Genomic DNA, 22,843 nt, shown 5'->3' with positions numbered 1-22,843 from the left:
CCTAACTATTGACTATCTAGGCTCGGGCTGATGGGAGTTGTAGGCCAAAACCTCTAGAGGGTCCAGGTTGCAGACCCCTGCCATAGGTCAATTAAGGAACTCCAACCACAACCCCCATGAGCTAAGAACACATGTTAAACATAGCCACATAATACTATGTAGCGATCAGTGCTTGGATGGATTCCTAATATGGCTAGCACGTCCGTCCAGACCAGAAATTCAGGACCCTCACTACATACATCCAAAAACACCTCATCAGCCCCTCCCCAGAACACGCTACATAAAAGCAAATGTGCAGGCCATCAGCGAGCATCCGCCAGTAAAGCTAGTCCATGTGAACGGAACACTACTCGGAAACAGCAGGGCCTCCCGGTGAATAGTGGGTCAGTATTCACTTGTTCTGAGGTAGGTGTATCCTTCCTTATAGCTTAGAACATTGAAGAAAGGGCCTAAGACAGGGGTGACGGTAGAGGCAAGATTAAGGTTGGGGGATAGAATTGCATGTTCGGGTTTCCATCTAAGATCATCTAAGGTAATGGCGGAGTGAGAGAAAGGGTCGGTGGATTGGGAGACTGAGGCTGACATTGGGGCAAGAGCAAGATTTTACACGCCCAGGTGAAGTGCCTCCATGACAGCCACTCTTGATTATAGTGGGACAAGATTTGATGTTTGAGGGTCAAATAGTGCCTCCTGGAGTTCTTCCAGTAGTGTTGCAGGCAGTTGCCTGGAAATGAAAGTGGAAGAGGAGAGAGTTGAGTCCCGTGATTCCAGTGCTTTGCACCGTTGCCCTTTATGCCAGAATGTCGGTTACATGCACATCTTATGTCCGCCAGATCAGGTTTCCTTTGTATTCTAAACCAACTGAGAAATCTGGACATTTCTTCTTGTAGACACAACAAACAATATGACATACATGTTTTTCCCAATGATCTGTTAAACATTAGCATGCATTTATCATGTAATTCGGCCAAAGGAGATCATGGGTTTGAAATATAAATTGCTGGAGGATCCTTACCATCATAATAAACTATCTAGCAAGCTGTGTGGAATGTTGCACAAACCCTGGAAAGGGGTGCGATAACTGCTGAAAAATGCCAGAGCATGTCCGGTGAAGCTGCTCCTGCCCAGATCTACGCCCTGCATTACACGAAGACACAAGCCACAGACTGCCAGAGAGACAGCAGCTCTTGAGCACCAAGGAATAGACCCACGAGTAAAAACCCAAGCCTGAGCGACCACAACTGAGATGTAGTTAGAGGGAATGGTTTTGGTCAGACCAAGGTAGTGCCTAAGAGTCCAATTGGGTTGGAAAATGGTGACTCGCGCACTGCCACAATAAGCTATCAATATTGTTAGATGATATATTCAAATTCCGTCTTCCAAATAAGTATATACAAAGTAAAGTTTATTCTTGTTGCGATCACCCGACACGTGTTTCGACCCCAAAGATAATCCTCAAGGCCTTTAATCTTTGAGACTTGGTATATTAACCTTATATTCGAAGAGTGGTTGCAACAATCTGTATAACAGCGTGTCAAATATTGCATGGGTATCTTATCACGATTGTTAGTGGCGAAATTCACTGCCTCCAATGGCGTGTCCCACAAAGTGAAGGAGGTAAAATCCCTCAGAAAAAAAACCATTACTCCTAGTGCCTAAGAGAGCTTGCCTGGCAGATCTGAGAGGCGTTGGCAGACATGGTTGTTTAGATGACGTTGGTTAGAACTCATTCTTTCATCGAGAGGTCTTGTTGTCTCATTGCATTGTTAGATGCACCTATTGTATTTAATGTCTGTTATATGTTGTCCGTGCCCATAAATCTCCTGGTCATTTGGTGCGCTTTATAAATATATTGAAGTCAGGGGCCAGCGCAGGACTGGGAAGGCCAGGACTGAGCCTGAGACACTAATGTGGAGCCTGTGAACAAAGAGGTTCGGTGAAATGGGTTGATAAGTTGGTACTTAGCAAATGACTGAGAGACCTTGACAGGTTCTGAGGCTAGGGCCCGAGATACATCACACAGCGAGAAGGACAAGGGGTGAACCTTAATGACCGGAGCAAAGTCCAAAGGACAACTGAAGCAGTACTGATGGACAGGGGCAGAGCCTGAGGAACAGACATACAGCCTGAAGAAAAGATGTAGAGCCGGAGACACCAGCACAGGGTCACAGCTCAGCCTGAGATACTAGATTGGGGGTCACAGAGACTGTGAAAGAGACAGAGGATTAGGGCAGACCCTGTGGGGCCATGGCTGAGCCTTGGATACTGGCAGTGCCCAATAGTCTTGGGTTCAGCCATAGAGACTGGGCAGAGCTCAGCGGTCACACACAGACTCGGAAACAATGGGTTTCTGACTGACAGACCAGAGTCTGTTGATCTGAGAGGGACCGCAAGAGAATCTGTTAATCTAGAATGGCAGCAAGGGGTAATGGCAACTCACCTCAATTTGCAGTAAAACATAAATTACCACATGATTATGACCCATCCAATAGAAGCTGTGTCCATGGAAAAGACACCTTCCAAATTAAAGGCAGGTGCTCAAAAACATTTTACGGTTACTTTAGGGGTTATTTTATTTAATTGTTTTTAGGAATTACAAACCGTGAAATCGGGTATCAAAGCAAAATCAAACAATTCGAGATGCCCAACGCTGGGTCAGTGCTGTTCAAACTGTATGCAGAATGTAAGTGTTTGGTTAAGAGTCTGTCACAGTTTACCTCCTGAGCAGAACTAAGCAAAACAGATTATGGTCATAGAAGGCACACGTCGATGACAGGTACTTTAGATCCCACCATGAGAGCTTGGTCATTATTGGCAAGCTTTAGAACGCTCCCTGAAGGCGAGACCCTTCCCAGAACACTATCTGAAGAAATGTAATACACATAAGAACATCCCTTATTCCTCCAGATCCATGGGACGAATAGTCCAGCTGTTGCGAATGACAAACTCTCCCTCTGATTTCTAGACAATAACTTTCCCTTCTTCCTTTTGTCTTCACCTTCTGTTCTAATTGATGGAGTGTAGAAGCGGTCAACCATGTCTGCAATGTGAAGATTCAAGAGAATGCACTTCTGTATTTCTCCTGGCCTCTTTGGGGGGTAGGGGGAGAAGATTTAGGTTAAATCTGACGCGATGCCACTGAAAGAAATTACCATTACCACTACTTGGTCTGGCGTAATCACTGCTGCATTACAAATGGCGGTATGACGGAGTTAGTTACCATCTGTGGAGTCTATAGAATTTCATGGGGATTTCGGCGGAAATTCCGCTGGCAGTAATTCTGTTGAAGTTACCGTCCGTTTTTTGGCAGTAAGGTGTCAGAATTACCTCCAGTATTTCCCTCCAAACCCATAGTTCGGCGGTGCGGTAATGCAGCAGTAAAGCAGTGGTAACTTTGGTACCACTGCATTACCACCGTTTTTGGCCCACCGCGAACTCATAATGAGGCCTTAGCCCTTACCCTTTGTCTGGTAAGGTTTTCCGCTGTTGCTTTTATTGTAAGGTTGCAATTAGAGTAGGAGGGGTAGACACAGGTGGCATTTCTTAGGAATGGTTGCTAGAATCTGGATTCAATGCCTCCCGCAGTGACAGGTGGGATCCTACTATCCTCTTTTCTCAAGCTGGCACTCACTTGGGTTTTCAAAACTCAAATTTATTTGTATGGGCAACTAGGCCTGATTTGTTTCTGCTTCCATCCACAGTGTCATCTGATTAACTGTGCCCCAATCAATCCTAGAACTCCTGCCAGATGTTGACCTCTCTAGTTTTTCATCATGGATTAGACCCCATTCCTTTTCATGCAGCTGCCATTGGATCTATGATATTGTCCATTCAGCGCTATTCCCCCAGTTTTCGCTCAACCATATTGGCTCATGAGTCTGGTGTCAAGGCCCATTGGGGGAGAGCTATAACAGACGTTATCATTCCACACCCAAGGAGAACCCAGAGTTGGAAACTGATGGCTAGGGATGATAAAACGTCTTACCACCTCCCTCCCTAGGCTGCAACACCATTATAAAATAGGAAAGTCAGAAAAACAGTTAAAAACCAAACAATCCCTGGTGAAGGTTCTTAGAACCCGGAGTCCTGTCAAGGGAAATGTTAGCTAATGGAAACACCGAGCATTGATGCGGAAACCCGAAAATAGGCCACATCGAATGATAACAGTATGTAACCCAACTTAATATTATAGTAAGTATATGGGGTGCTACTGGCTATATATTATGTCAAAATATCTTGCACTAGTAGTACAAATCGCTTCATCTGTCAAAAATCTACAGTGAACATTGCTGCCTGGCAAATGGAAAACAGAGCCCGTGGAGACGTTTGTCCATGAGCCTTGGAGTGTCGAATGAGAGGAGGAATCGGGAGTGGATCGTAGCAAATGTTTCCATATTTTTTAAGTAGTAAAAGATGGGAGTGGAGCCTGGAAGTGGGGAGGAGGCGGGGAATATATGGCGAGCAGGAAGTTGGGAAGCAGCAGGCAAATAATACATAACTTGTGTTTTTCACAAACTGGTTGTCTGGGGCCTTCTTGTAACAGTGGGTGAGGCCCACTGCTGGACCATTATTTATAATAGCCTGTCAACAATCCAGTATTCTAACATGACTTTCACTGGGCCCCCTCTCTAGCCTCTGAAGCGTCGCCTGCTGCCTCTGGACTGGTAGTAGCTGCCTGTGGGCTTTCTGTGTGGTACTACTTAGCTTTGTCTTTGGGAGCTGGGCAGCACAGTTTCCTGGCACATGCAGTGGGGGTGGCACAGTTACTGCCTGTGCTAAACCTTGCAGTTCTGCTATTCCTATTCCTGTGTCCTGAGACTGCACATCACTGTCTTATTGCCACCTCAGGTACAGCATCGTCGATAGGCTCAAGGTGTCTTCTATGATTGCGCAGCAGCATTTTGGGTTACTTTTGTATAACTTACTTTGTGTAGGATATACATATTCTGTGAGCCCAATAATTGTAGGCTGTGTGCCACTGTGACACATTGCTCAAGAAAATCGCGAGCCCAAGAAAAGTTTATTAACCACAGTTGTCACTTTCGTGTATGTTTGGCTATGAATCTTTTATACTGTTCAATGTCACCACTGTAGTGGTTTCAGAGCCGCCAGTGCTTGTCTGGGTGTTGGTGTACTGTGCCCCGCCAGAAGTGTCCAGAAAGCAAAGTTTTGGAGGTAGAAGAAGAAGAAGAGTCTAGTCTTCTTGTTGGAACTTGCTTGGAGCTGGCCCCTTAAAACAAAATGGCAGCCAGCCTCATTATAACCTTGCCGGTATCCTGGTGGTAAACCTGCCAGAATATGCGGCAAAAGTTATTACTGTTTCCGGCACTTGGTCCGGCGGCACTGCCCCGGATTAAGAGTGTCAGAGTGACGGTGTAAATCCCCATTGATTCATGGAGTCCTAGCGGACTCCATGAGGGGATTTGCCGTCATTGCCGATGCCAGTAATGATAGCGGTTTTTGCTGGTAGGGTGCTTGATTTACCCCCAGTTGGAGGTAAGGCAGGCGCCTCACCGGCAAACCTATAGTCAGCCGGTCCACTTTTTTTAACAGACCGGTGGACACAGAATGAGGCCCAGTATATGTTTTTCCCGTCGGCCACAATAACAATTGTACCTTGAAATTGCAAAAAATCCCCTTGCATTTTGCTACTTGACTAGTTATGATTGAATTGGTTTGTGAATTTATAAAATGCATACCACAAACTCATTTGCATTGACTTCTGGCTAGGAACTGTGACTAGCATGGCCTCATGGTTGGGGAAACTGGAAGTCTTCATAGCCTTGTATAAGGCAAACCTGCTTGGGTATTTCTTATTGGTAAAGATAGGATGTTCCATAGCTGAGAGTCCAGTAATGTGCCTGCAGGCTTTTGCTCGGGAGCAGCGAGTTGGTGGCGGGTAGGTGGCCACCAGATATACATTCATGAAAACTGTGGTTAAGGCATGAGGAGCCAATGTACCAGTAAGCTTTGTCTATTATAGTGAAGATTCTACAATAACTTTGCTTGATGGGGAGTCAGTGGAGTGATATTCGAAGTCCCGTGGCCTGGGAAAGGACCTTGACAATCCACCAGAGCAGTGTTGGGCAACCTGCAGCCCCCAGATGTTTTGGTCTGTGACTCTCATGATCTTCATCATTGACTATACTGAATCGGGCGGATGGAAATTGTGGCAAACATGTGGTTGGGGCTGCAGGTTGCCCACCACTGCACCAGAGATTAGCCAAACCTTTGTGCATGTTTTCTCTTTTTGGCAAGGAATCCTCAGGGCTGCCTGGATAAAAGATGTTTGCATAATTCAATTTTGGATCAATAAAAGCAGATGTGTGAAGGGTTACATTGGGAGGTGATCGACACACGGGCACATGAGAAGCAAAATTATTTCCACACCAATTAAATTGTATTGATCTATTCTGCTCCCTTACTCCGCTTATTTTTTCTTCCTTGTAGGAAGCTACTTGAGGTCCCACTGCTCCCCTCTCTGGATTACGAAAAACTGAAGAAGGATCTGCTCTTCGGCAACGATCGTCTGAAGGCATTCTTACTGCAGGCTCTACGATGGGTACGTTTGCTTTCTCTGCATGGGACCTTGCATAAAAGCTACTCCTTTATTTAATGTAGGTGTCTCAACAGCCGACTGCAGTCATATCCTCTCCCTTCCAGTTCTCAGCTCCTACTGCCATGCACCAATTCCAGATCTTTCCCCACAGTGTTCCCATATTCAGGAACTAACATTCCATCTGGGGCTGAGCACAGAATGGCACATCATATTCTGAAGAAAACTATGGACAGCGATCCAATGCATGTCGTTTACTTATTTGCATTTCATTTTGCTTCATTCAATTTTGTTTATACTGAACATAATAAATGTGAAAGTTGCCAATGTCATACCCAAGGCTTGTGTTGAACCTGAATGGCACGATTAGGAGCATCGTCTACACCAAGAAGTTGCGCGTTCCAGTACCTAGGAGCGTTTATAGGAAATTAATGGGAATGGAATTGTGCACTGGGTAGACAGGGAGAGTGACCAAGCAAAACTGGCAGATGGAAGTACAGGGCATCGATGGGGATTTTAATAATAGCAAATTGACAAACTGAATGTAACCTTTTTTTGTGCTTTACATTAAGGCAGTCACAAAGGCTGAATTTTGCCATTAGAAGCTTGTGCCAAGGATCCCTCTCCTGGAACAGACCTCCGTTGGATACTGCCATTGGTTTCAGTCACAAGCTTCTGCCATGATGTCTGCAATGGGATGTACATAGGACTCCCATTGCAAATTAACTAGCGAGTAATAACTTTGTTAGATCATTGGGGTGAACTTTTCTAGTTATCAATCCTGCTTTTAAGTTGCTACACTGCTGGTGAAGCACAGGATTGACTTCAAAATATGGCGCAGCAGAGCCAAAACGCCTACTATGGGCATCTGCAAGGCTACATTTCCAAATTAAACAGACGCTTAAGGTCTGCTTCCCAAAACTTGTTGGCCATCCGCCATCATAGTTTAAACAGTGTTGCAGGCAATCCCTGCATTTTCAAGGCCTATCATGTGGGTCTGATCACTGAAGAGTGCAATTTCCAATTGGCCTACGACTTCCCCAACACCAGCCTCACATCCTGCCTTTACCTTCCACCCACCACTGTTCCTCTTGTGCTCTGGAGCAGGCTCTACCAGCAAATGGAATGTTGCTAAAGTGGGAGAGCTCCCAACAGCCAGTCAGGTGTCTAGGAATGCAGGCTTTCCTATATGGTAAAAACATAAACATAGAATCTTGCGTCAATTCTTTCAATAATCGATCTTATACAGAATCATATGAATGTATTTGATATCTCCTAATCCATCGAATTAATGTCAATGTGCCCAATAAATATTCCAACACCTCAAAACGTACGTGTGTGAAAAAGAAAAAGTATTGCAATGTGCAAAGATTGAATCTTGCACTCCAATTTATATAGACTCCATATTACTAATCAAGCCGACAAACTATCTACAATTGCTTAAAAATAAAAATGTCTGCCAACATGCGGTACGCCAATCAGAACTTCAAGGCTTACAATATAGTTAGTAATATTCCATAGCTATTTCATTCACATTCAGAAGAGCGACATTAATTGCAACAAAAAAATCCTAAATTTAACAACACGAGAAAAGAGAAAAAGGAAACGTTAAACAATTTTTTTAGTGCAATTCCCACATGATATATACATATGTCCACTGAACAAACCTTTCGGCAAGGTGTAGTTAAGATGCACAGATTTACCGCAACAAAACCTTTGAAATTCTTTGGATATGGGAAGTCATGACTTGGCGCGCTCCCGTTGATGTCCCCCCATAATGCCATTTTGTATGTCCTTGAGAATCCCTTCTCTTATAATATGTATGTCCCCTGGACTTTGCAGCAGGAACTTGCAGAGTTAAGATGGTCATGACTTCCCACATCGGCTGAATTTCAAGGGTTTTGGTGCGTTAAATCTGTGCAACTTTACTGCACCTTAACTAAGGTTTATTCAGTCCATTTCAAGGGTTTTGTTATACCATAGTTTATTTGTGATCAGTGGCCACGGCCTCCGGCCGTGTACACTGTACATGTTCCCCCAATATGTTTCTTTAGAACTTGCTAGGTCCGTGGCCACTATACATGTCTTTCAGGCCCACTAGCCAGGGCTTTTGGCCCTGGCTACTAAGCACAGCCTTCGTTCCCTCTGGCCAGGGACATATTGCACCCCTTGACATGTTGCCCCAATAGGTTACCCCACACCTCACTGCAGCTGTACAATTCCACTTTTTTGTATTCATCTCATTTTTAGTTAGGACTATTAGGCGGCGCGGAAAGCGCTACCTCTAAGCCAAAACTATTGTCATTCAAAAAAATTGGAGCATTAACATTAGAGCTTCAAATATGGGCTTTGCATGACAGTCTGTAATGCATTTCAATGGAGATGATATTTTAGGAGGGTTACACAGTTGTTTGGTTATTGAATCCCTACCATTCCCTGCCCCTAGCCATGCTAATCCCTATGGCTAATTCCACACATTCCTGCCCATCTCAGAACTCTTTTAGCTCTACCATGGAGGCAGCCATCTTGGATGACTTGTCTGTAAGAAAGCTCAACGGAAGCAAGCCGAAACTTGCGGCCATCTTTGAATATGAAAGAAACCATGCATCTTAATGTGGAAAATCTTTATTCAGAATAATTCTTTTGCTGAATACAATGTTAAGTCCATGCCTTCACAGTGATCTGTTTCCCTCTTTAAAGGGCTAGTTCGCTCAAAAATGGTATGCTTTAAAAATGTCGGACAGAATAAAAAAGATACATTGGTAGTGCACTTAGGAGCCCTGAGATCCTCTCCGACATGAGCACTGCCCTCCTTGTGTTCGTGGGAGTTTGCTCGCATTCTGCATTGCTATCTCCCCACTGCCAGCAATGTAGCGCATGCCAGCCACGGGAAGCTAGAAATCCAAAGTGTGAGCAAAATCCCATGAAAACAAAAAAGAAAGTACTCACGGATTTTGAGCACTGTCCTCTGTGTGTTCGTGGAATTTGGCTAGCACTTCGCTTTTATAGCTCTCCACTGCCGGCACCACGGTACATGCAGGCAGCGGGCAGCTGGAAATCCGAAGTGCAAGCAAAATCCTGCGAACACACAGAGGACAGTGCTCACGTCAGAGAGGATCTCGGGGCTGAAGACCCTGAGATTCTCTGTGAAGTGCGTACTGTGGTGTTCCTGGAAAATTCCGCATGACATCTATTTGCCAAAATGGCTTTGTAGTGAAACTTTGAGTGGGTGAAACAGGCAAATGGTGGTGCAGCGCATGGCTTTGTTTCACCTGGATTCCTGTGCAGGCGCCATGTCTCAGTACAGTGTTATTGCAGCTTATTGTGTAGGTGCATCGGCTTACTCCATGCATTGGTTGGTTCCTCTGGAGTGACCTTGCTTTTGAGGCATCAGTGAATAAGAACAGCAGGTGAATAGACCAGTGCAGTAACCACCACATGGTCCTGATGAGCCTACATGCCGTTTTCGAAACTGGAGCAGTTTTGTGTGTGAAAGGTAATGCTCTGCTCTCCAGCTGCAATAAGCAAAAGCTCCCAGCGAGGGCTTTTGCTTGATTGTTGCCACGAGAACACAGCATTACCTTTCACACACGAAACTTCTCCAGCTTCGAAAATGGCTGCCTCCAAGTGCTTGAAAATCAACATTAGAAGTTATTTTGAAAATGATTTGCAATAGGAACTTAAAAAAAAACAATGCCAATATATCTTTTTTTATTATGGCCAACATTTTTAAAGCATAACATTTTTGAGTGAACTACCCCTTTAAGTAACTGCATTTGGACAAGGAATGTCACTGGATCTGTATGTTGGGCATGTTGTGTATTGGTTTTTAATCTGTTTTAGATCAACATTTCTGCAGCAGTAGGGTTGTTTTTTCACACTTTGTACAGACTAAGATCAATGCTTATTTCGTAGTCTTTGACCTGTGAGGTCATGTGAGAGATACAGTAAACTGAGAAGCGAGGCCTCTTCCCACATTGGGAAATCAGTGAGAATGAAGTGTAAATAAGCAACAGGTGAAGAGCTGGCATAGTGGGTACTTTTTGCTCTCACTGCATCCATGTGATTGCATCCAAGAGGAGGGCATGTGAGCGGCGCGCTGTGTGCCTTCTTCATGGCATTCCCTGGACTTGGCTGCTGCAGCGTGTCTGAAACCTTCTGTACCCAGATGGGCTTTGTTCCTCTTGTAAACCAGTCGAGCTTTGCAGCCCATGCCCGCATCCAGGAAAGGAGTTTACGTTGAATAAATGAACATTTTCAGAAGTGTCAAGCTCGCTCAGGTATATGGGAAGCGCAGATACGTTTGTCTGATGATGGGTCAAAAGAGTGAATTTAAAAAGTGTTTTTTTAAAAATGTGTTTTTAAAATGTTTCATTAGTTTTAACTGGTACATGAGTATCAACAATACACAGCACTGTCCAAGCAGTGTCAATAGCCATCACATCACATAACATGTCATAATCCCTTCATCAACTGCCCCCTCCTCTTACCTTTCCTCCCACCCGCCCACCTTCCTCCCCTCAACCTTACCTAATGCACACTACTACTATCAACTCAACTTTCTTTGGAGTCCATATTTTTATCACTCCTTTCAAACTTCCTGCTGTTTTTACATGTTCGTCTTTGTTCCAGGTCATTAACTGGCACTGTCCATTTGGGCTGCAATAGATCAATTTTCCTTCATAATTTCTACGTTTCCTGGGGTACAGGAACTTTGTTCCTTCTGGCGCATATTCGCTGGCCTTCACAATGTCTCTTATTTCTTAATCAGTCAGGTCTCTGGGCTTCCATCCTGGTTTGACATTGATCATGATCTTCATCCCTATGGCTTTCTTTGCAGTTTTCTGGCATTGTGAGATTATTATCTTAATGACCCCAAATCCTAGTAGTATCATCAATAGCAGGGCTCCCAGGAACTTGAATATATCTGCCATCCATTGTGGGAACCATGAGAACAGTGTTCCAAATCAGCTGTCATCATCAACTTCGTTAGTTTCATCAATCATCTGGTTCTGTAGGTTTGTCAGCATACTTATGGCTTCTGTGAATCCACTTTCCACATCGTGAGAAGGTATAAACGTGCAACATGATTCTCCGATCTTTGCGCAAACACCTCCATCCTTCGATGTGATCATGTCAAGTACATATCTGTTTTGTAGAGTCATCAATCGAATTGCTCTTAATTCTTCCTTAATCGCATTGAACCCTTTTATGGTAGTGTTAATGGTCTGCAATAACTCTCAGCTGGTTATTTGCAACCATTTAGTGTTTGCTCCGACTTGGAACCTTGGCATGATGATTGTTGTGAACACTGATGAGGTGAGGCTGAACAGCCTGTGTTCATATGGGATTGCATGAAATGCTGCTTCTGATTTGGCAGAAAAGTAATTTTCTCTCTTCATTCGGGATAACAGCTCTACAGATCTCCTTTTCCTCAGGTGAGCATCTGCTCTCGGGAAACTGTCAATATTCAGGTCACTTTTCGGGATCACTAGTGCTGGAACGTGGACGTGCACTATTGTGCATATGCCTCCCCCGTTCCTTGGCAGTCTTATGTATGCTTTGGATCCACACGCCCAGTAATGATCCATAATAACTGCGGTTCTGTGAGTCATTCCTGGAGCTTCAAAAATGTGTCCGCAGTTCTGATTCTCTCCCATCTTCCTTGTGCCATTTTTCCTGAAGCACAATTTTGGGTTCTCCAGTGGCACTATCTGCAAGGGTCCTCCTCTGTCTTTGACCCATGTCAGTAATTTTGTGAGTTTTGGCCATAAAGGTTTACACAATCTCTGTGAGTTTTCTATTGCTCCTTTGCAGGCTCCAAGGACCATCCATGCTCGGCAGATCACTACTCCTTCTTCCCATCCGTTTGGTGAAAGCACTGTTCCCCAAATCTGCATCTGGCCTCTGTTTCTCCAAATTTGAGCTTCTTCTGGAGTTTTTCCTTGGACGTTCAGTCTTGGGTTAATTTCCCATCTCATTCCTGTTCCTTTAACTTCTGGCTTTTCATACCTGATCACGTGATTCCTAGTATGAGCTCTATTTCTCGTCTTAATGTCCTGGACATAGCCATCTTCATCAGGGTAATCCGTTTCAGTTGCTCCTATCAATGAGGCATCCCTTCCCATAAACTGTCCTCTGGTGTTGCACATTGCTACGTGTGACAAACAGTGTGCTGTCGGGACATCAGTTTCTACAGCCACAAAGATCTTGGATTTTCCCATGCTGTACGGTAGAAGTGCGCAAACAAAGCATTCTCCTTCTGACCTTCTTCCGACGTCTTTCATGCGTTGGTACCAGATGTTATTTCCTAGATGTGCTGTGCTATCCAGGTAATCGTTCAGTTCATTGTTATCTTCATGTGGGCTTCTCTTGATTCTTAGTGTTTTCCTGTAGTTATCTATATCTACATCTCTAAACGCATCTGTGTTACTTTTACTTGCTGGGGGACTCTCGGGTCTTCTGGTCCATGGAGCAGGTTTCTTTAGTTGCATCGATGAGGTAGGTGGAGGTTTTGCAGTTCTCTCCTTCTCTTCTTGCACCCTTTTTCTGCTCTCTATAAGTGCCTTTATCAACCACCAGCCTGTCGCCGGCCCAGTGTATGGCTGCATCGTGGGCCTGGTACTTGTTCCTTGTGTTGGAACTTGTGTGCTGGGCAATACAGTCTCTGCGGTCTTATTTTTCAGTTCCTCATGCCGCTTCTTCACTTTGGCTATAAATGGGAATAAATGATTTATTAACATTTGTATCCTTGCAGTGAATTCCCCTACAGCTGCTTCTGTCTTCTTAAGGGCTTTTGTGAAGTCTTCTTTCGTTGGCCTTTCTCTCGATTCTTTTCGGTCTCTTTCATTATTTTCTGGGACTGATTGTTTGGTAGGCAGTCTCATGCTCTCTGTTGCTTTTGCTTGAGGTTCTGTGGCCATTGGCACATGCCCTGGTTCGTGTGCGTTCAGTGTGTGGGTGTGCGTGTAGTTGTCAGTGCTTTTCGTTCATTCCATGCTGACCCTGTCTCCAGCTTTTCTCTTCATTTGTTACCTCAAGTGTGTATGTGTCACTGCTAATTACATTAATTTTCAGTTCATTTGCCTTAGCATCAGATTTCCTCAGGACTGGGATAACTATATAGGGTCTGGGTGCTTTTGTAGGACTCATGCGTACACCATCAGGTGGGTGCACTGAAATTGGACCACTTTGTGCACCAAGAAAAAATGCAGTTTTAATCGTCAATGATGGCAAAATAATGATAAACACAATGCATAGGTACATGATAGTGCGGTAGGTTAAATGGCAGCATTTCCTTCCAGAGATGCGAGGGTGCCCCTCTACTTGTGGGAGGACTAGGTTACTTTTCTGGGCCCCCATCTTGATTATTTATTCAATGACAATGTTATTGTTGTTCTCAATTCGATTCAGTTCTCGAACAGTTTGTGTCATAAGTGTCTTGGTGACGATTGTCTCTTGATACAGGATGCAGTATCCTTGCTAGACTATGGAAAAATAGGTTAGACTAACACTTCGAGGAGTCACTTTTACTGTGCATGTTCAAAATAGGTGAGTTCCCAGTCCACCCCCCGAATCTGTTTCAGTCCTGAGGACATGCTGGTCACAGTTCAATGTGCAGAAATGGAAAAAATTGGCAATCAAAACAAATGAAGGTGACGTTCTTGTCTCTGCTCCCTCGATCTGTCCCCCGGTGGAAAGATGAAGTACTTGCCTCTGCTTCCTCGATCTGTCCCTCGACGGTAGGATGAAGTGCTTGCCTCTGCTTCCTCGATCTGTGCCTCGGTGGAAGATTTCATTGGAATCTCCTCATATAATCTCTCTGAAAGTTGGACAGCTCCACTTGCAGCATCATGTCATGGAGGAGCGTTCCCATCTGTGCGACGTTAGCTGGATCTCTGATAAATGTGAGGACGTCAACCTTGATTGGTCTCCCCACCATTTCTGGAAAGTCAGTGACTAGGCGCGAGAGGATGTTGTGCGCCAGTCGGCTGTCCTCGGGTAACAGGGACTTTTGTCCTCCCTTGCTGGGTTCAGGATTACGGGCCCTTCCCTTGACGTGAACAATCCTTGCACTTTCCTGAAGCGTGATTGCAACTAAGTAACTGAGCTTAATCCACAGCTGGCTCAAATGTTCAGAGTTTGCTGGATCTCGAATGAACGTGAGAGTGTCTGTGGTTCTCCCGACAATAGCTGAGCACTCCTCTATGATGGGAAAGAAAATTGTATTGATGAGTTAATCTAGAATCGCCTGTGGTGGAATCATTTGTGTCTTTATCACTGTATTCAGGTAGTTCTATGACGGCTTCCACGATGACGGTAAGTAGTTGCCAGATTACTTTCTTGTTGGCTGGATCTTGGATAAAGTCTGTGACATTGACGACTCTCCCTACCAGCAACGGATGTTGCCAATACAAAATGGAAGTAGTTGACCACGTCCCTTGTGATGTTTCTGCTGGGGGACACCATAAGTGCTGCCAAACAAAGTATTGATATTTGATGTTTCAGGATATTATGTTTAGCTCTTAAGGTAAAAGTCCTTGAGCCCTGTCTGTTAGAGTCTTGTTTCTCGACAACGCTTAAGTGTAGTTTGATTTACAAGTTCGTGTCAGCAAACGTGTTGTGGCTTAACTGTGCAATTTTCTTCTTCACCCTGCAACTAGGATGCACAGAGTGTCCGTTTATATCCTTATCCCCTTTTGCTTAGAGGAAATGTCCAGTTTAAGCCACAACTTGCACACGGGTTCTTTCTGTCTTGGCTTTGCTGCTCATGAGTCCTCCTTCCTCGTCATGGCTCTTGTCTGCACGTGCTGTGAATCTTCCCCGCTGTCTGTGGTTTCTTCGCGATGGGTTGCAGCTAGAGGGCTTTCTCCAATATATAGGGCTTAATGTCATTGAGAAAAATCCATGCTCTCCTGCCCTGCAGTTTCACAGCTGAAGGAGTGCAGTCCTCCGCGATGAAATGACCATTGAATCTCGGCTCGTCCCACTTTTTCCTTGTATGGTTCTTTACGAGTAAAGCGTCTCCCGGGAAAATGAGTAGAACACGTAGACCTTGAACTGCGTCTGTTTTAGTGTCTCCTTCTGTGTTTTGTGCTGTGCTGCACCCTTTTCGTCGCTGCTGCAGTTGGTCTGCAATTACAGTAAGGCTGGATGTCATGCAGTTCAGATATTTGCTCATTTTGGTTCCTAGGACTTCTTGGGTTGACTGGGCATCACATCTAGCTCTGTCTCGTGGGGTTAGGGGGGGCATTCATTCTCGTGCGGCATAAGATGATGGTCGGAGACTGGTTGGTTCCGAAGAGCATACAATGCCAGTGGAAGGCAGTGCAACCATCCCCTCTTTAAAGTAAGCTTCAACTTGGCTATCCTTTCCTTTATTGAGCCGTTGAGCCTCTCACAAACACCATTACCTTCCAGATGATATGCCGATGGGAACTTGTGCTTTATACCAAGCAACAAGCTAATCTGCTCAAAGACTGTATTTACAAAATGAGCCCCGTTGTCTGATTTCATCACTTCACACCCCCCCCATTTAGGGAACAGTTCCCTCACTAGGAATTTGGCCGCACATGTAGCGTCTGGGTGTGTACATGGACCTCCTTCTATCCATCTAGAGAATGGACACACCACTACAATTAAGTATCTGAACCCGTTACACACTTGAATCATGTCGATATGTAAGGGCTGAAAAGGCTCATTTGGCCAGGGGATTACTCCTCTCACTACTTTTAATGTGTGCCCAGCAGTGAATTGCTGGCAGATTATGCAGTTCACCATAAAGAATGCAACATGCTCAGCTAAATTCGGTATAAACCAGTCTTCCGCAAGCGTTGCAGCTAGATTCTCTTTTGACATGTGTAATGTGTAATGCAATTGCTCCAATGCTATTTTCAGTAGGGCTACAGACATTACTGGTTTACCAGTGCTGTTTTGCTGCCACAATCCATCAGAGGGGTTTAAAGAACACCCTCGACGTTTCCACAGGTTCTTCTCGTCCTGTGGTGCCGCCCCTTGAAGCTCCATTAATTGTCTGCCCCAGATTACTGTAGGCTTCGGGTGTGGTACGTGCCATACACGCCACTTCCACGATCGTCTCACTTTTGGAGGCTATACGCTTGGCTTCTGTGTCTGCTGCGTGGTTTCCGCATGACACGAAATCTGTCCCCTTAGTGTGGACGGCGCATTTCACGACCGCTATGCCGACTGAGAGCTGTAGTGCCTTAATCAGCCTGTCCAATAAGGCTGCATGCTGCACTGGCGTGCTGTCTGCTCTGAGGTAGCCCCTCCTTTTCCAGCGTGCTATCCCCTGCATGCACTGTGTACGTCACATAGGCGGAGTCACTGTACACCGTTACTTCCTGGTCTGCGTGATTCTCAATGGCGAGTATCAACGCCAATAATTCTGCAGCCTATGCTGAACAATGGGATGGTATTCTTGCACTGACGAGTACTCGAAATTCTGCATTTGCTATGTGTTTCATCACAGCGACGCCTGTATATCTTTTTTTTTTAAAACAATTTTATTAATTTTATTCCAAAAATAACAACTCAAACCAAACTTACAGTTAATGCATAATGTCAATCACAAATAAACATAAATTGCTGTATTCCAGCCCACTGTATCTCCCCTTCCCTCCACCCTCCCCAGCCTACTCCCCCTCATTACCAATCTCTACCTCTTGCGGTGGGGATTCCTCTTCGACAGAACTTATTGGGTCTCCATCATTTGGTCCATCATGCGAAGGCCCAAATAATTCAGCAATCAGTTGCCTCCAACCCGATAGGGTTCCGGCTTCTTCTTCTATCTCCCCTTTACACGCTTCCTGCCATACCACTGTTTCCGCCTCCGCCCACTTCTGCAGATCCCTCCACCACGTTTCCATTTTGGGTCTATGACATGCCTTCTAGCCCGTCGCAATCCTTCTCTTCGCTAGGACATACGCTAGATCTTTCAGTTTGCTTACATGTTTAAGCTTAAGTGGTCTGGGAAACCCTCCTATCAAACAAGCCCATGCAGTATCCACCTTCATGTGGATCCCTTTGTCTTCCATTTTCTGTGCTATTTCTCCCCAATATATCTCTATCAGTGGACACGCCCAAAACATATGCACCATTCCTGCATTTTCTTCATTACATTTAGGGCACACTTGACGTCCGGCGTTTTTAAATTTAGCTATCTTTTGAGGCGTCAGGTATGCCCTGTGAGTTATATACAACTGTATCTGCTGTAACCTAGCATTTCTCGATACTTTTTTATGATATCCTTGTGCTCTCTCCCACATCCCATCACTCATCTGGCCCCTACTTCATCTTCCCAGTCCAGTCTAAGTTGCACCACCTCCTTGCCCGCTTGGGACATTATCATTTCATATAATCTAGATGTTTCGTGTCCCCCTTCTGCTATGTCATATATCGTATCTATAGTGGCATCTGGTTCCTCCGCGAATGTCACTTCAGACCAGGTATCTTTAATTCATTGCACCACCCCGTGATACGTAATATATTGCCCCACACTCAACCCCATTAGTTCCACCAGCTCCCCAAATTCCAATATCTTCCCCTCCTGCCACACATCCCCCATCGTTGCTATCCCCACCGGTTCCCAGTGCTTCCTAATCATTAACCTCAGTTGCTTTTCTCTTCCCACCACTGTGACCAATGGGATCTGTGGGGAGCACGGGGATGGCTTTTCCATTAACCGGCATGCTCTTCGCCACACCCCCCACCCAAGGCCCATCATCCCTGGGCGGCCTTCCAACTCCAATTTAGGCAACCATGTTATCTCCTGTGAAAGTATGGGGCGCAGTCCCTCTGAAACAGCCTGTGTTCTATGGTAGGTTCATCAGAGAGCCATTTGGCTACATATTGTAATTGGCTAGCTGCATAATAGATTTCCCAGTTTGGTAATTTAATGCCTCCTTTCTCGTATGGATTTTGTAATTTCCACAGGGCTACCCTGTTCCTCATCCCGTGCCATAAGAATTCCCTGCATATGCCGTCCAGTCTAGCAAAGAATTTCCTGGGTATTGAGTATGGGATGTTCGCGAAGCAGTGCAACAATCTGGGCAGCATCGCCCCTCGTCCCATCATTGCCAAGGGGAGCTTCACCCAAAACTTCATACTACTCTCCAGTTTCTTAACTGTTCGTTCCGTGTTATGCCTATGTTCAGCTTCTACTGTGTGATATATGTCTACCCCAAGATATCTGAATGTGGTAACCTCCCAAGGTATCTGTAGGACCGGCAAATGCTCTAACTGGAGCCCTCTATATCTACCCAACGGGAACATACAGGACTTACTGGGTTTCACAGCTATGCCTGATAGTTCTGCAAACCTCTTCATCACTTCCAATATATATTGGATGTTCTCTTCTGGGTAGCACAAATACAGTAACATGTCATCTGCATGCAATGAAATTAAATGTGGTGTCTCCCCAACGACAATACCTATTGCATCATATTGCTGCCTTAAATAAATCGCCTGGGGTTCTAAGGCTAAAATATACAGCATGGGGGACCATGGGCATACCTGTCTAGTACCTCTACTGAGTTGCCATCTTTCAGAAACTACAGCTCCTGTTTTCACTCTAGCTAGTGGTGCACTGTATAACAGTTTGACCCATTTGAGATATCCTGATCCCATGCCATAATTGGCTAGGACCGCCGTTAACCAGGGCCATTTGACCGAGTCAAATGCCTTGATCGCATTTAATGATACTATCGCCATCTCACCTGCATCTCCATTCGCATGTTTAATGACTCGGTGGAGTCGCCTAAGGTTATTTGAGATGTTCCTATTCGGGACATATCCTGTCTGATCGGGATGTATTAACTTATTGATGACCTTCTTCAGTCTATTTGCCAAGACCGCTGTTAGAATGTTGCTGTCTTGGTTTAACATCGACAAGGGCCTGTAAGAGCCACAGTCACTACCAGGCTTATTGGGTTTGGGAAGTGGTATAATGACTGCTTCACGTAAGGATTCTGGTAATTTCCCAGCTTCATATGCTTCGTTAAGCATCTCCAGCAGCGGTGGGGGGAAGTACCTCTGTTTTATATGCTTTATAGAATTCGCTTGGGAGTCCATCAGTTCCCAGGGTTTTGCACGTTGGCAGCTACCTCACTACCTCTTCTAGTTCCTCCAGGGTGATCAGAGCATCTAGCTCCTCCCTCTCCTCTGTACTGATCTGGGGTAGTCCAATATCTTCCAAAGTATCCCCTATCTCATCACTGTTGCTTCCTCTCCCATCCCCATAGAGGCGTCTATAATACTCTGCAAATTCCTGATTAACCCCCTCTTGTGTGTCTGCTATGCTCCCATCTTCTTTCACTATCGTTCTAATTGGGGGCTTAGGGGTCTCATTTTTATATAGCCATGCCAGGACTCTCCCTGGTTTGTCCCCTTCTGCATGTTATCTCTCTATATACTTTTTATAATTGAGGTTGCATAATCTATCCCAGTATACTGCACATTTCGGTTGCAGGCCGAGTACCTTTTCCATGTCTTCCTTAGTATTACTACCCCTTTCCGACACCCTTTCTAGCTCCTTTTCGGCTTCCTGCAACTCGGTCAGGATCCCATCCTGCTGTCCCCTAGACTTGGCTATGGCAATCCCCCTCACCACTACCTTGAAGGCTTCCCAGAGTGTGCCCGCTGTCTTAACATTGTCAGTGTTTATCTCAAAATAACTTATTATTTCCTCTTGCATATCCTCCCTGAATACGTTGTCTTTCAGCGCCTCTGCACGCATTCACCATGTGGGTATCCTTCCCCTTGGGGGTCGGTATTGCCACACTAACTCAATGGCGAGTGGTCTGAGAGGACCCTTTCTTTGTATTCTGCATGCGTTATTTCAGTCATTAGTTCATGCGTGACAAACACATAGTCTAGTATATAGGCCCTGAGGGGCTGCATAGTGTGAATATTGTCTATCCTGTGGATGGCATGACCTCCATGCATCGTCCAGCCCAAAATCTGCCAATAATGACTGCAATGCCTTTGCAGCCGGAGTGGGTCTGTCTACCTTACCGTCTGATCTATCTATGTTTGGGTTTAACACACAATTAAAATCACCTCCCCCCCCACAGCACAGCCCCTCCCCCCCACACTACCACTGAGTTTACCATACAGGGTTCTAAAGTACGCAGCCGTGCCCTGATTCGGGGCATAAGTATTTACAATACATATCTCTCTATTTTCCACCAGCCCTTTCATAACCACCATCCTGCCGTCTGACTCCGCTGAAGAATTCAACAACTGGAACGGGACATGTGGGGCCACCCATGTAATTACCCCTCTTGTGTAGGCTGAGTATACTGCCCCTACTACCGTCCCTTTCCACTTCTTCCGTATCACTTCCAATTTTTCCTGCGTTAAATGAGTTTCTTGTAACAAGGCTATGTCCACTTTCTGTCTGCGCAGGTACATCATAACCTTGTTTCTTTTCAAATAACTGTTGAGCCCCCTGACATTCCAAGTAACTATCTTAAGGTCTCTCATGGTTCATATCTTTTGTCCTGGGGTCTAGGCTCATTCCCCAACTGTACAACCTCCCCAACTACAACAAACCACTGCACACAACCCCTTCCCTCCCCCCTCCTCACCCTACCGCAACCCCACCAGGTGCCCAGCTCCATCCCTGGGTCTCAGGCTCCCCCGCGTTTGGTCCTACCTTGGAACACCCAGGCCAGGACCCTAGCAGGGTGTCACCGCACTATTGGTGACCAAACTAATCTCTAGATGGGGGTATAAGGACTAGCTCTGCAAGGCTCCCTAACTAAGCAATAGTCAGTGCTCACGGATCATGTTCCTCTCCAACTTGTTGATGCCAGCCCATACGCTGCATCAGTTACTATAATCAAGTTCCATAGTCTTAAGCCACGACACCTTCAGGTGCCCCCCCCTGCGCATTACTTATCTCTTCCTTCTCCCATCTGGATGCCCGACTCCTGGGGGCAGCTTTGCATGTCGAGCCACCCCATAGTTTCTTACGGAGTTTCGAAAAACAAGGTTCTCTTTTTATGGAAAACCTTTAGCTTTGCCGGGTAGAGCAACATTTACTTGTAGCCCGCTTCTCGCAGTCTTCTCTTGACAGTCCCAAAGTTCATACGGCTCCGTTGCACCATCAGGGTATAATCCGGATAGGCAGTTATGTTTGCTGTCCCTCTTTGTATTGTTCCACCCTTACGGAAGTGTTCAAGGATTCTTTCTCGATCCCGATAGTTGAGGATCTTAGCGATAACCGGCCAAGGTGGAATGCCCGACGGCGGCTTCCTCGTTAGAGCCCTATGCGCCCTTTCCACCGCGAACCCCTGGGACAAGACTCCTCCGGTTATCTCCTGCAGCAGCATAGATTCAATAAACTCTGTGGGGTTGGGACCCTCTGCTTCCTCCGGCAAGCCAACGATGCTGATATTATTCCTCCCGGCACGTCCTTCCGCCTCCTTCTCCCTGTTCTCTAGGTTGCCCACGCGCTGCACCAGGGCGTGAAGTTCCGATTTGTGTGAAGCACAGTCCGCTGTGTTCGGGCCCACCTCTTTCTCAAGGTTCTCAGTGCTCTCCGCCAGTGACCTGACATCTTGCTGGAGAAGATTCACTTCCTCTTGCATCGCCCCAACTTTGAGCTCCAGCGCTGTTTTCAATTCGGTCACGCCCAGTTCAAGCTTGGTCTCCCAAGCCACCTTCAGGTCCGCGATCCCGGCAAGGACCTCCTGGTTCGTTCCCATGGCGGCCACGCTCCCAGTGGGGGCCCTGTCCTTGCTCCTGGCCCCTTCTGGGCCGGGCGGTGCCCTGGCGTATTCGTCGAACGTAGGCTGCTTGCCCTTCAGTCTTGGAGGTTTGTTGGACATGGCGCTGCGGCTAGGATTCGTAGGCGAGCCCCACCACTTGTGGTTTTCAGCCCCAGCGGGGGCAGACTTCCGTTATCGCCTGAGCCCAGGGGGGCAGCCCCAGGAGCATCCCAAAACTACCTCTTAGCTGCAGGAATGGATTGTGCCCTCCCACGTAACCGTGTGGATCCCCTCTCCGACTTTGCTAGCGGCCTCAGGGCAGCGGGTGCGTTGGCTGTATCTCTGTGATTTATGCCGCTCGGTGCCCAAAATGTCCGGGCCCAACCCGATCGTGTCAGGGGTGTCCTCCGGCAACTTATCTTATTTCCAGAATGGACTGTGTCCTCCCACGTGACCATGTGGGTTCATTCCTTGCTACCTCGGCTCCTGTGGTGTTCAGGTTTTGCTGGGGACCGTTCAAAGTCCCAGGGAGGGTTAGTGTGTGCACTTCCGTGTT

At 46.0% G+C, this 22,843-nt stretch overlaps 1 protein-coding gene across 7 annotated transcripts in view; it reads left to right on the top strand.

The window, feature by feature from the left end:
• ARMC9 (armadillo repeat containing 9) overlaps window positions 1-22,843 on the top strand; it is a 1,454,284-nt gene that overhangs the window by 584,798 nt on the left and 846,643 nt on the right. For all 7 annotated transcript variants that reach the window (XM_069617565.1, XM_069617561.1, XM_069617566.1 and 4 more), the window contains one exon: window positions 6,451-6,562. In XM_069617565.1, the coding sequence (XP_069473666.1) occupies window positions 6,451-6,562 (112 nt within the window). The remainder of the gene's footprint in view (window positions 1-6,450; window positions 6,563-22,843) is intronic.

Source organism: Ambystoma mexicanum, chromosome 10 (genome assembly GCF_040938575.1).
Source record: "Ambystoma mexicanum isolate Mex_15411 chromosome 10, UKY_AmexF1_1, whole genome shotgun sequence".
NCBI classification, from domain to species: domain Eukaryota; kingdom Metazoa; phylum Chordata; class Amphibia; order Caudata; family Ambystomatidae; genus Ambystoma; species Ambystoma mexicanum.
This window is presented reverse-complemented; position numbering and strand designations above follow the sequence as displayed.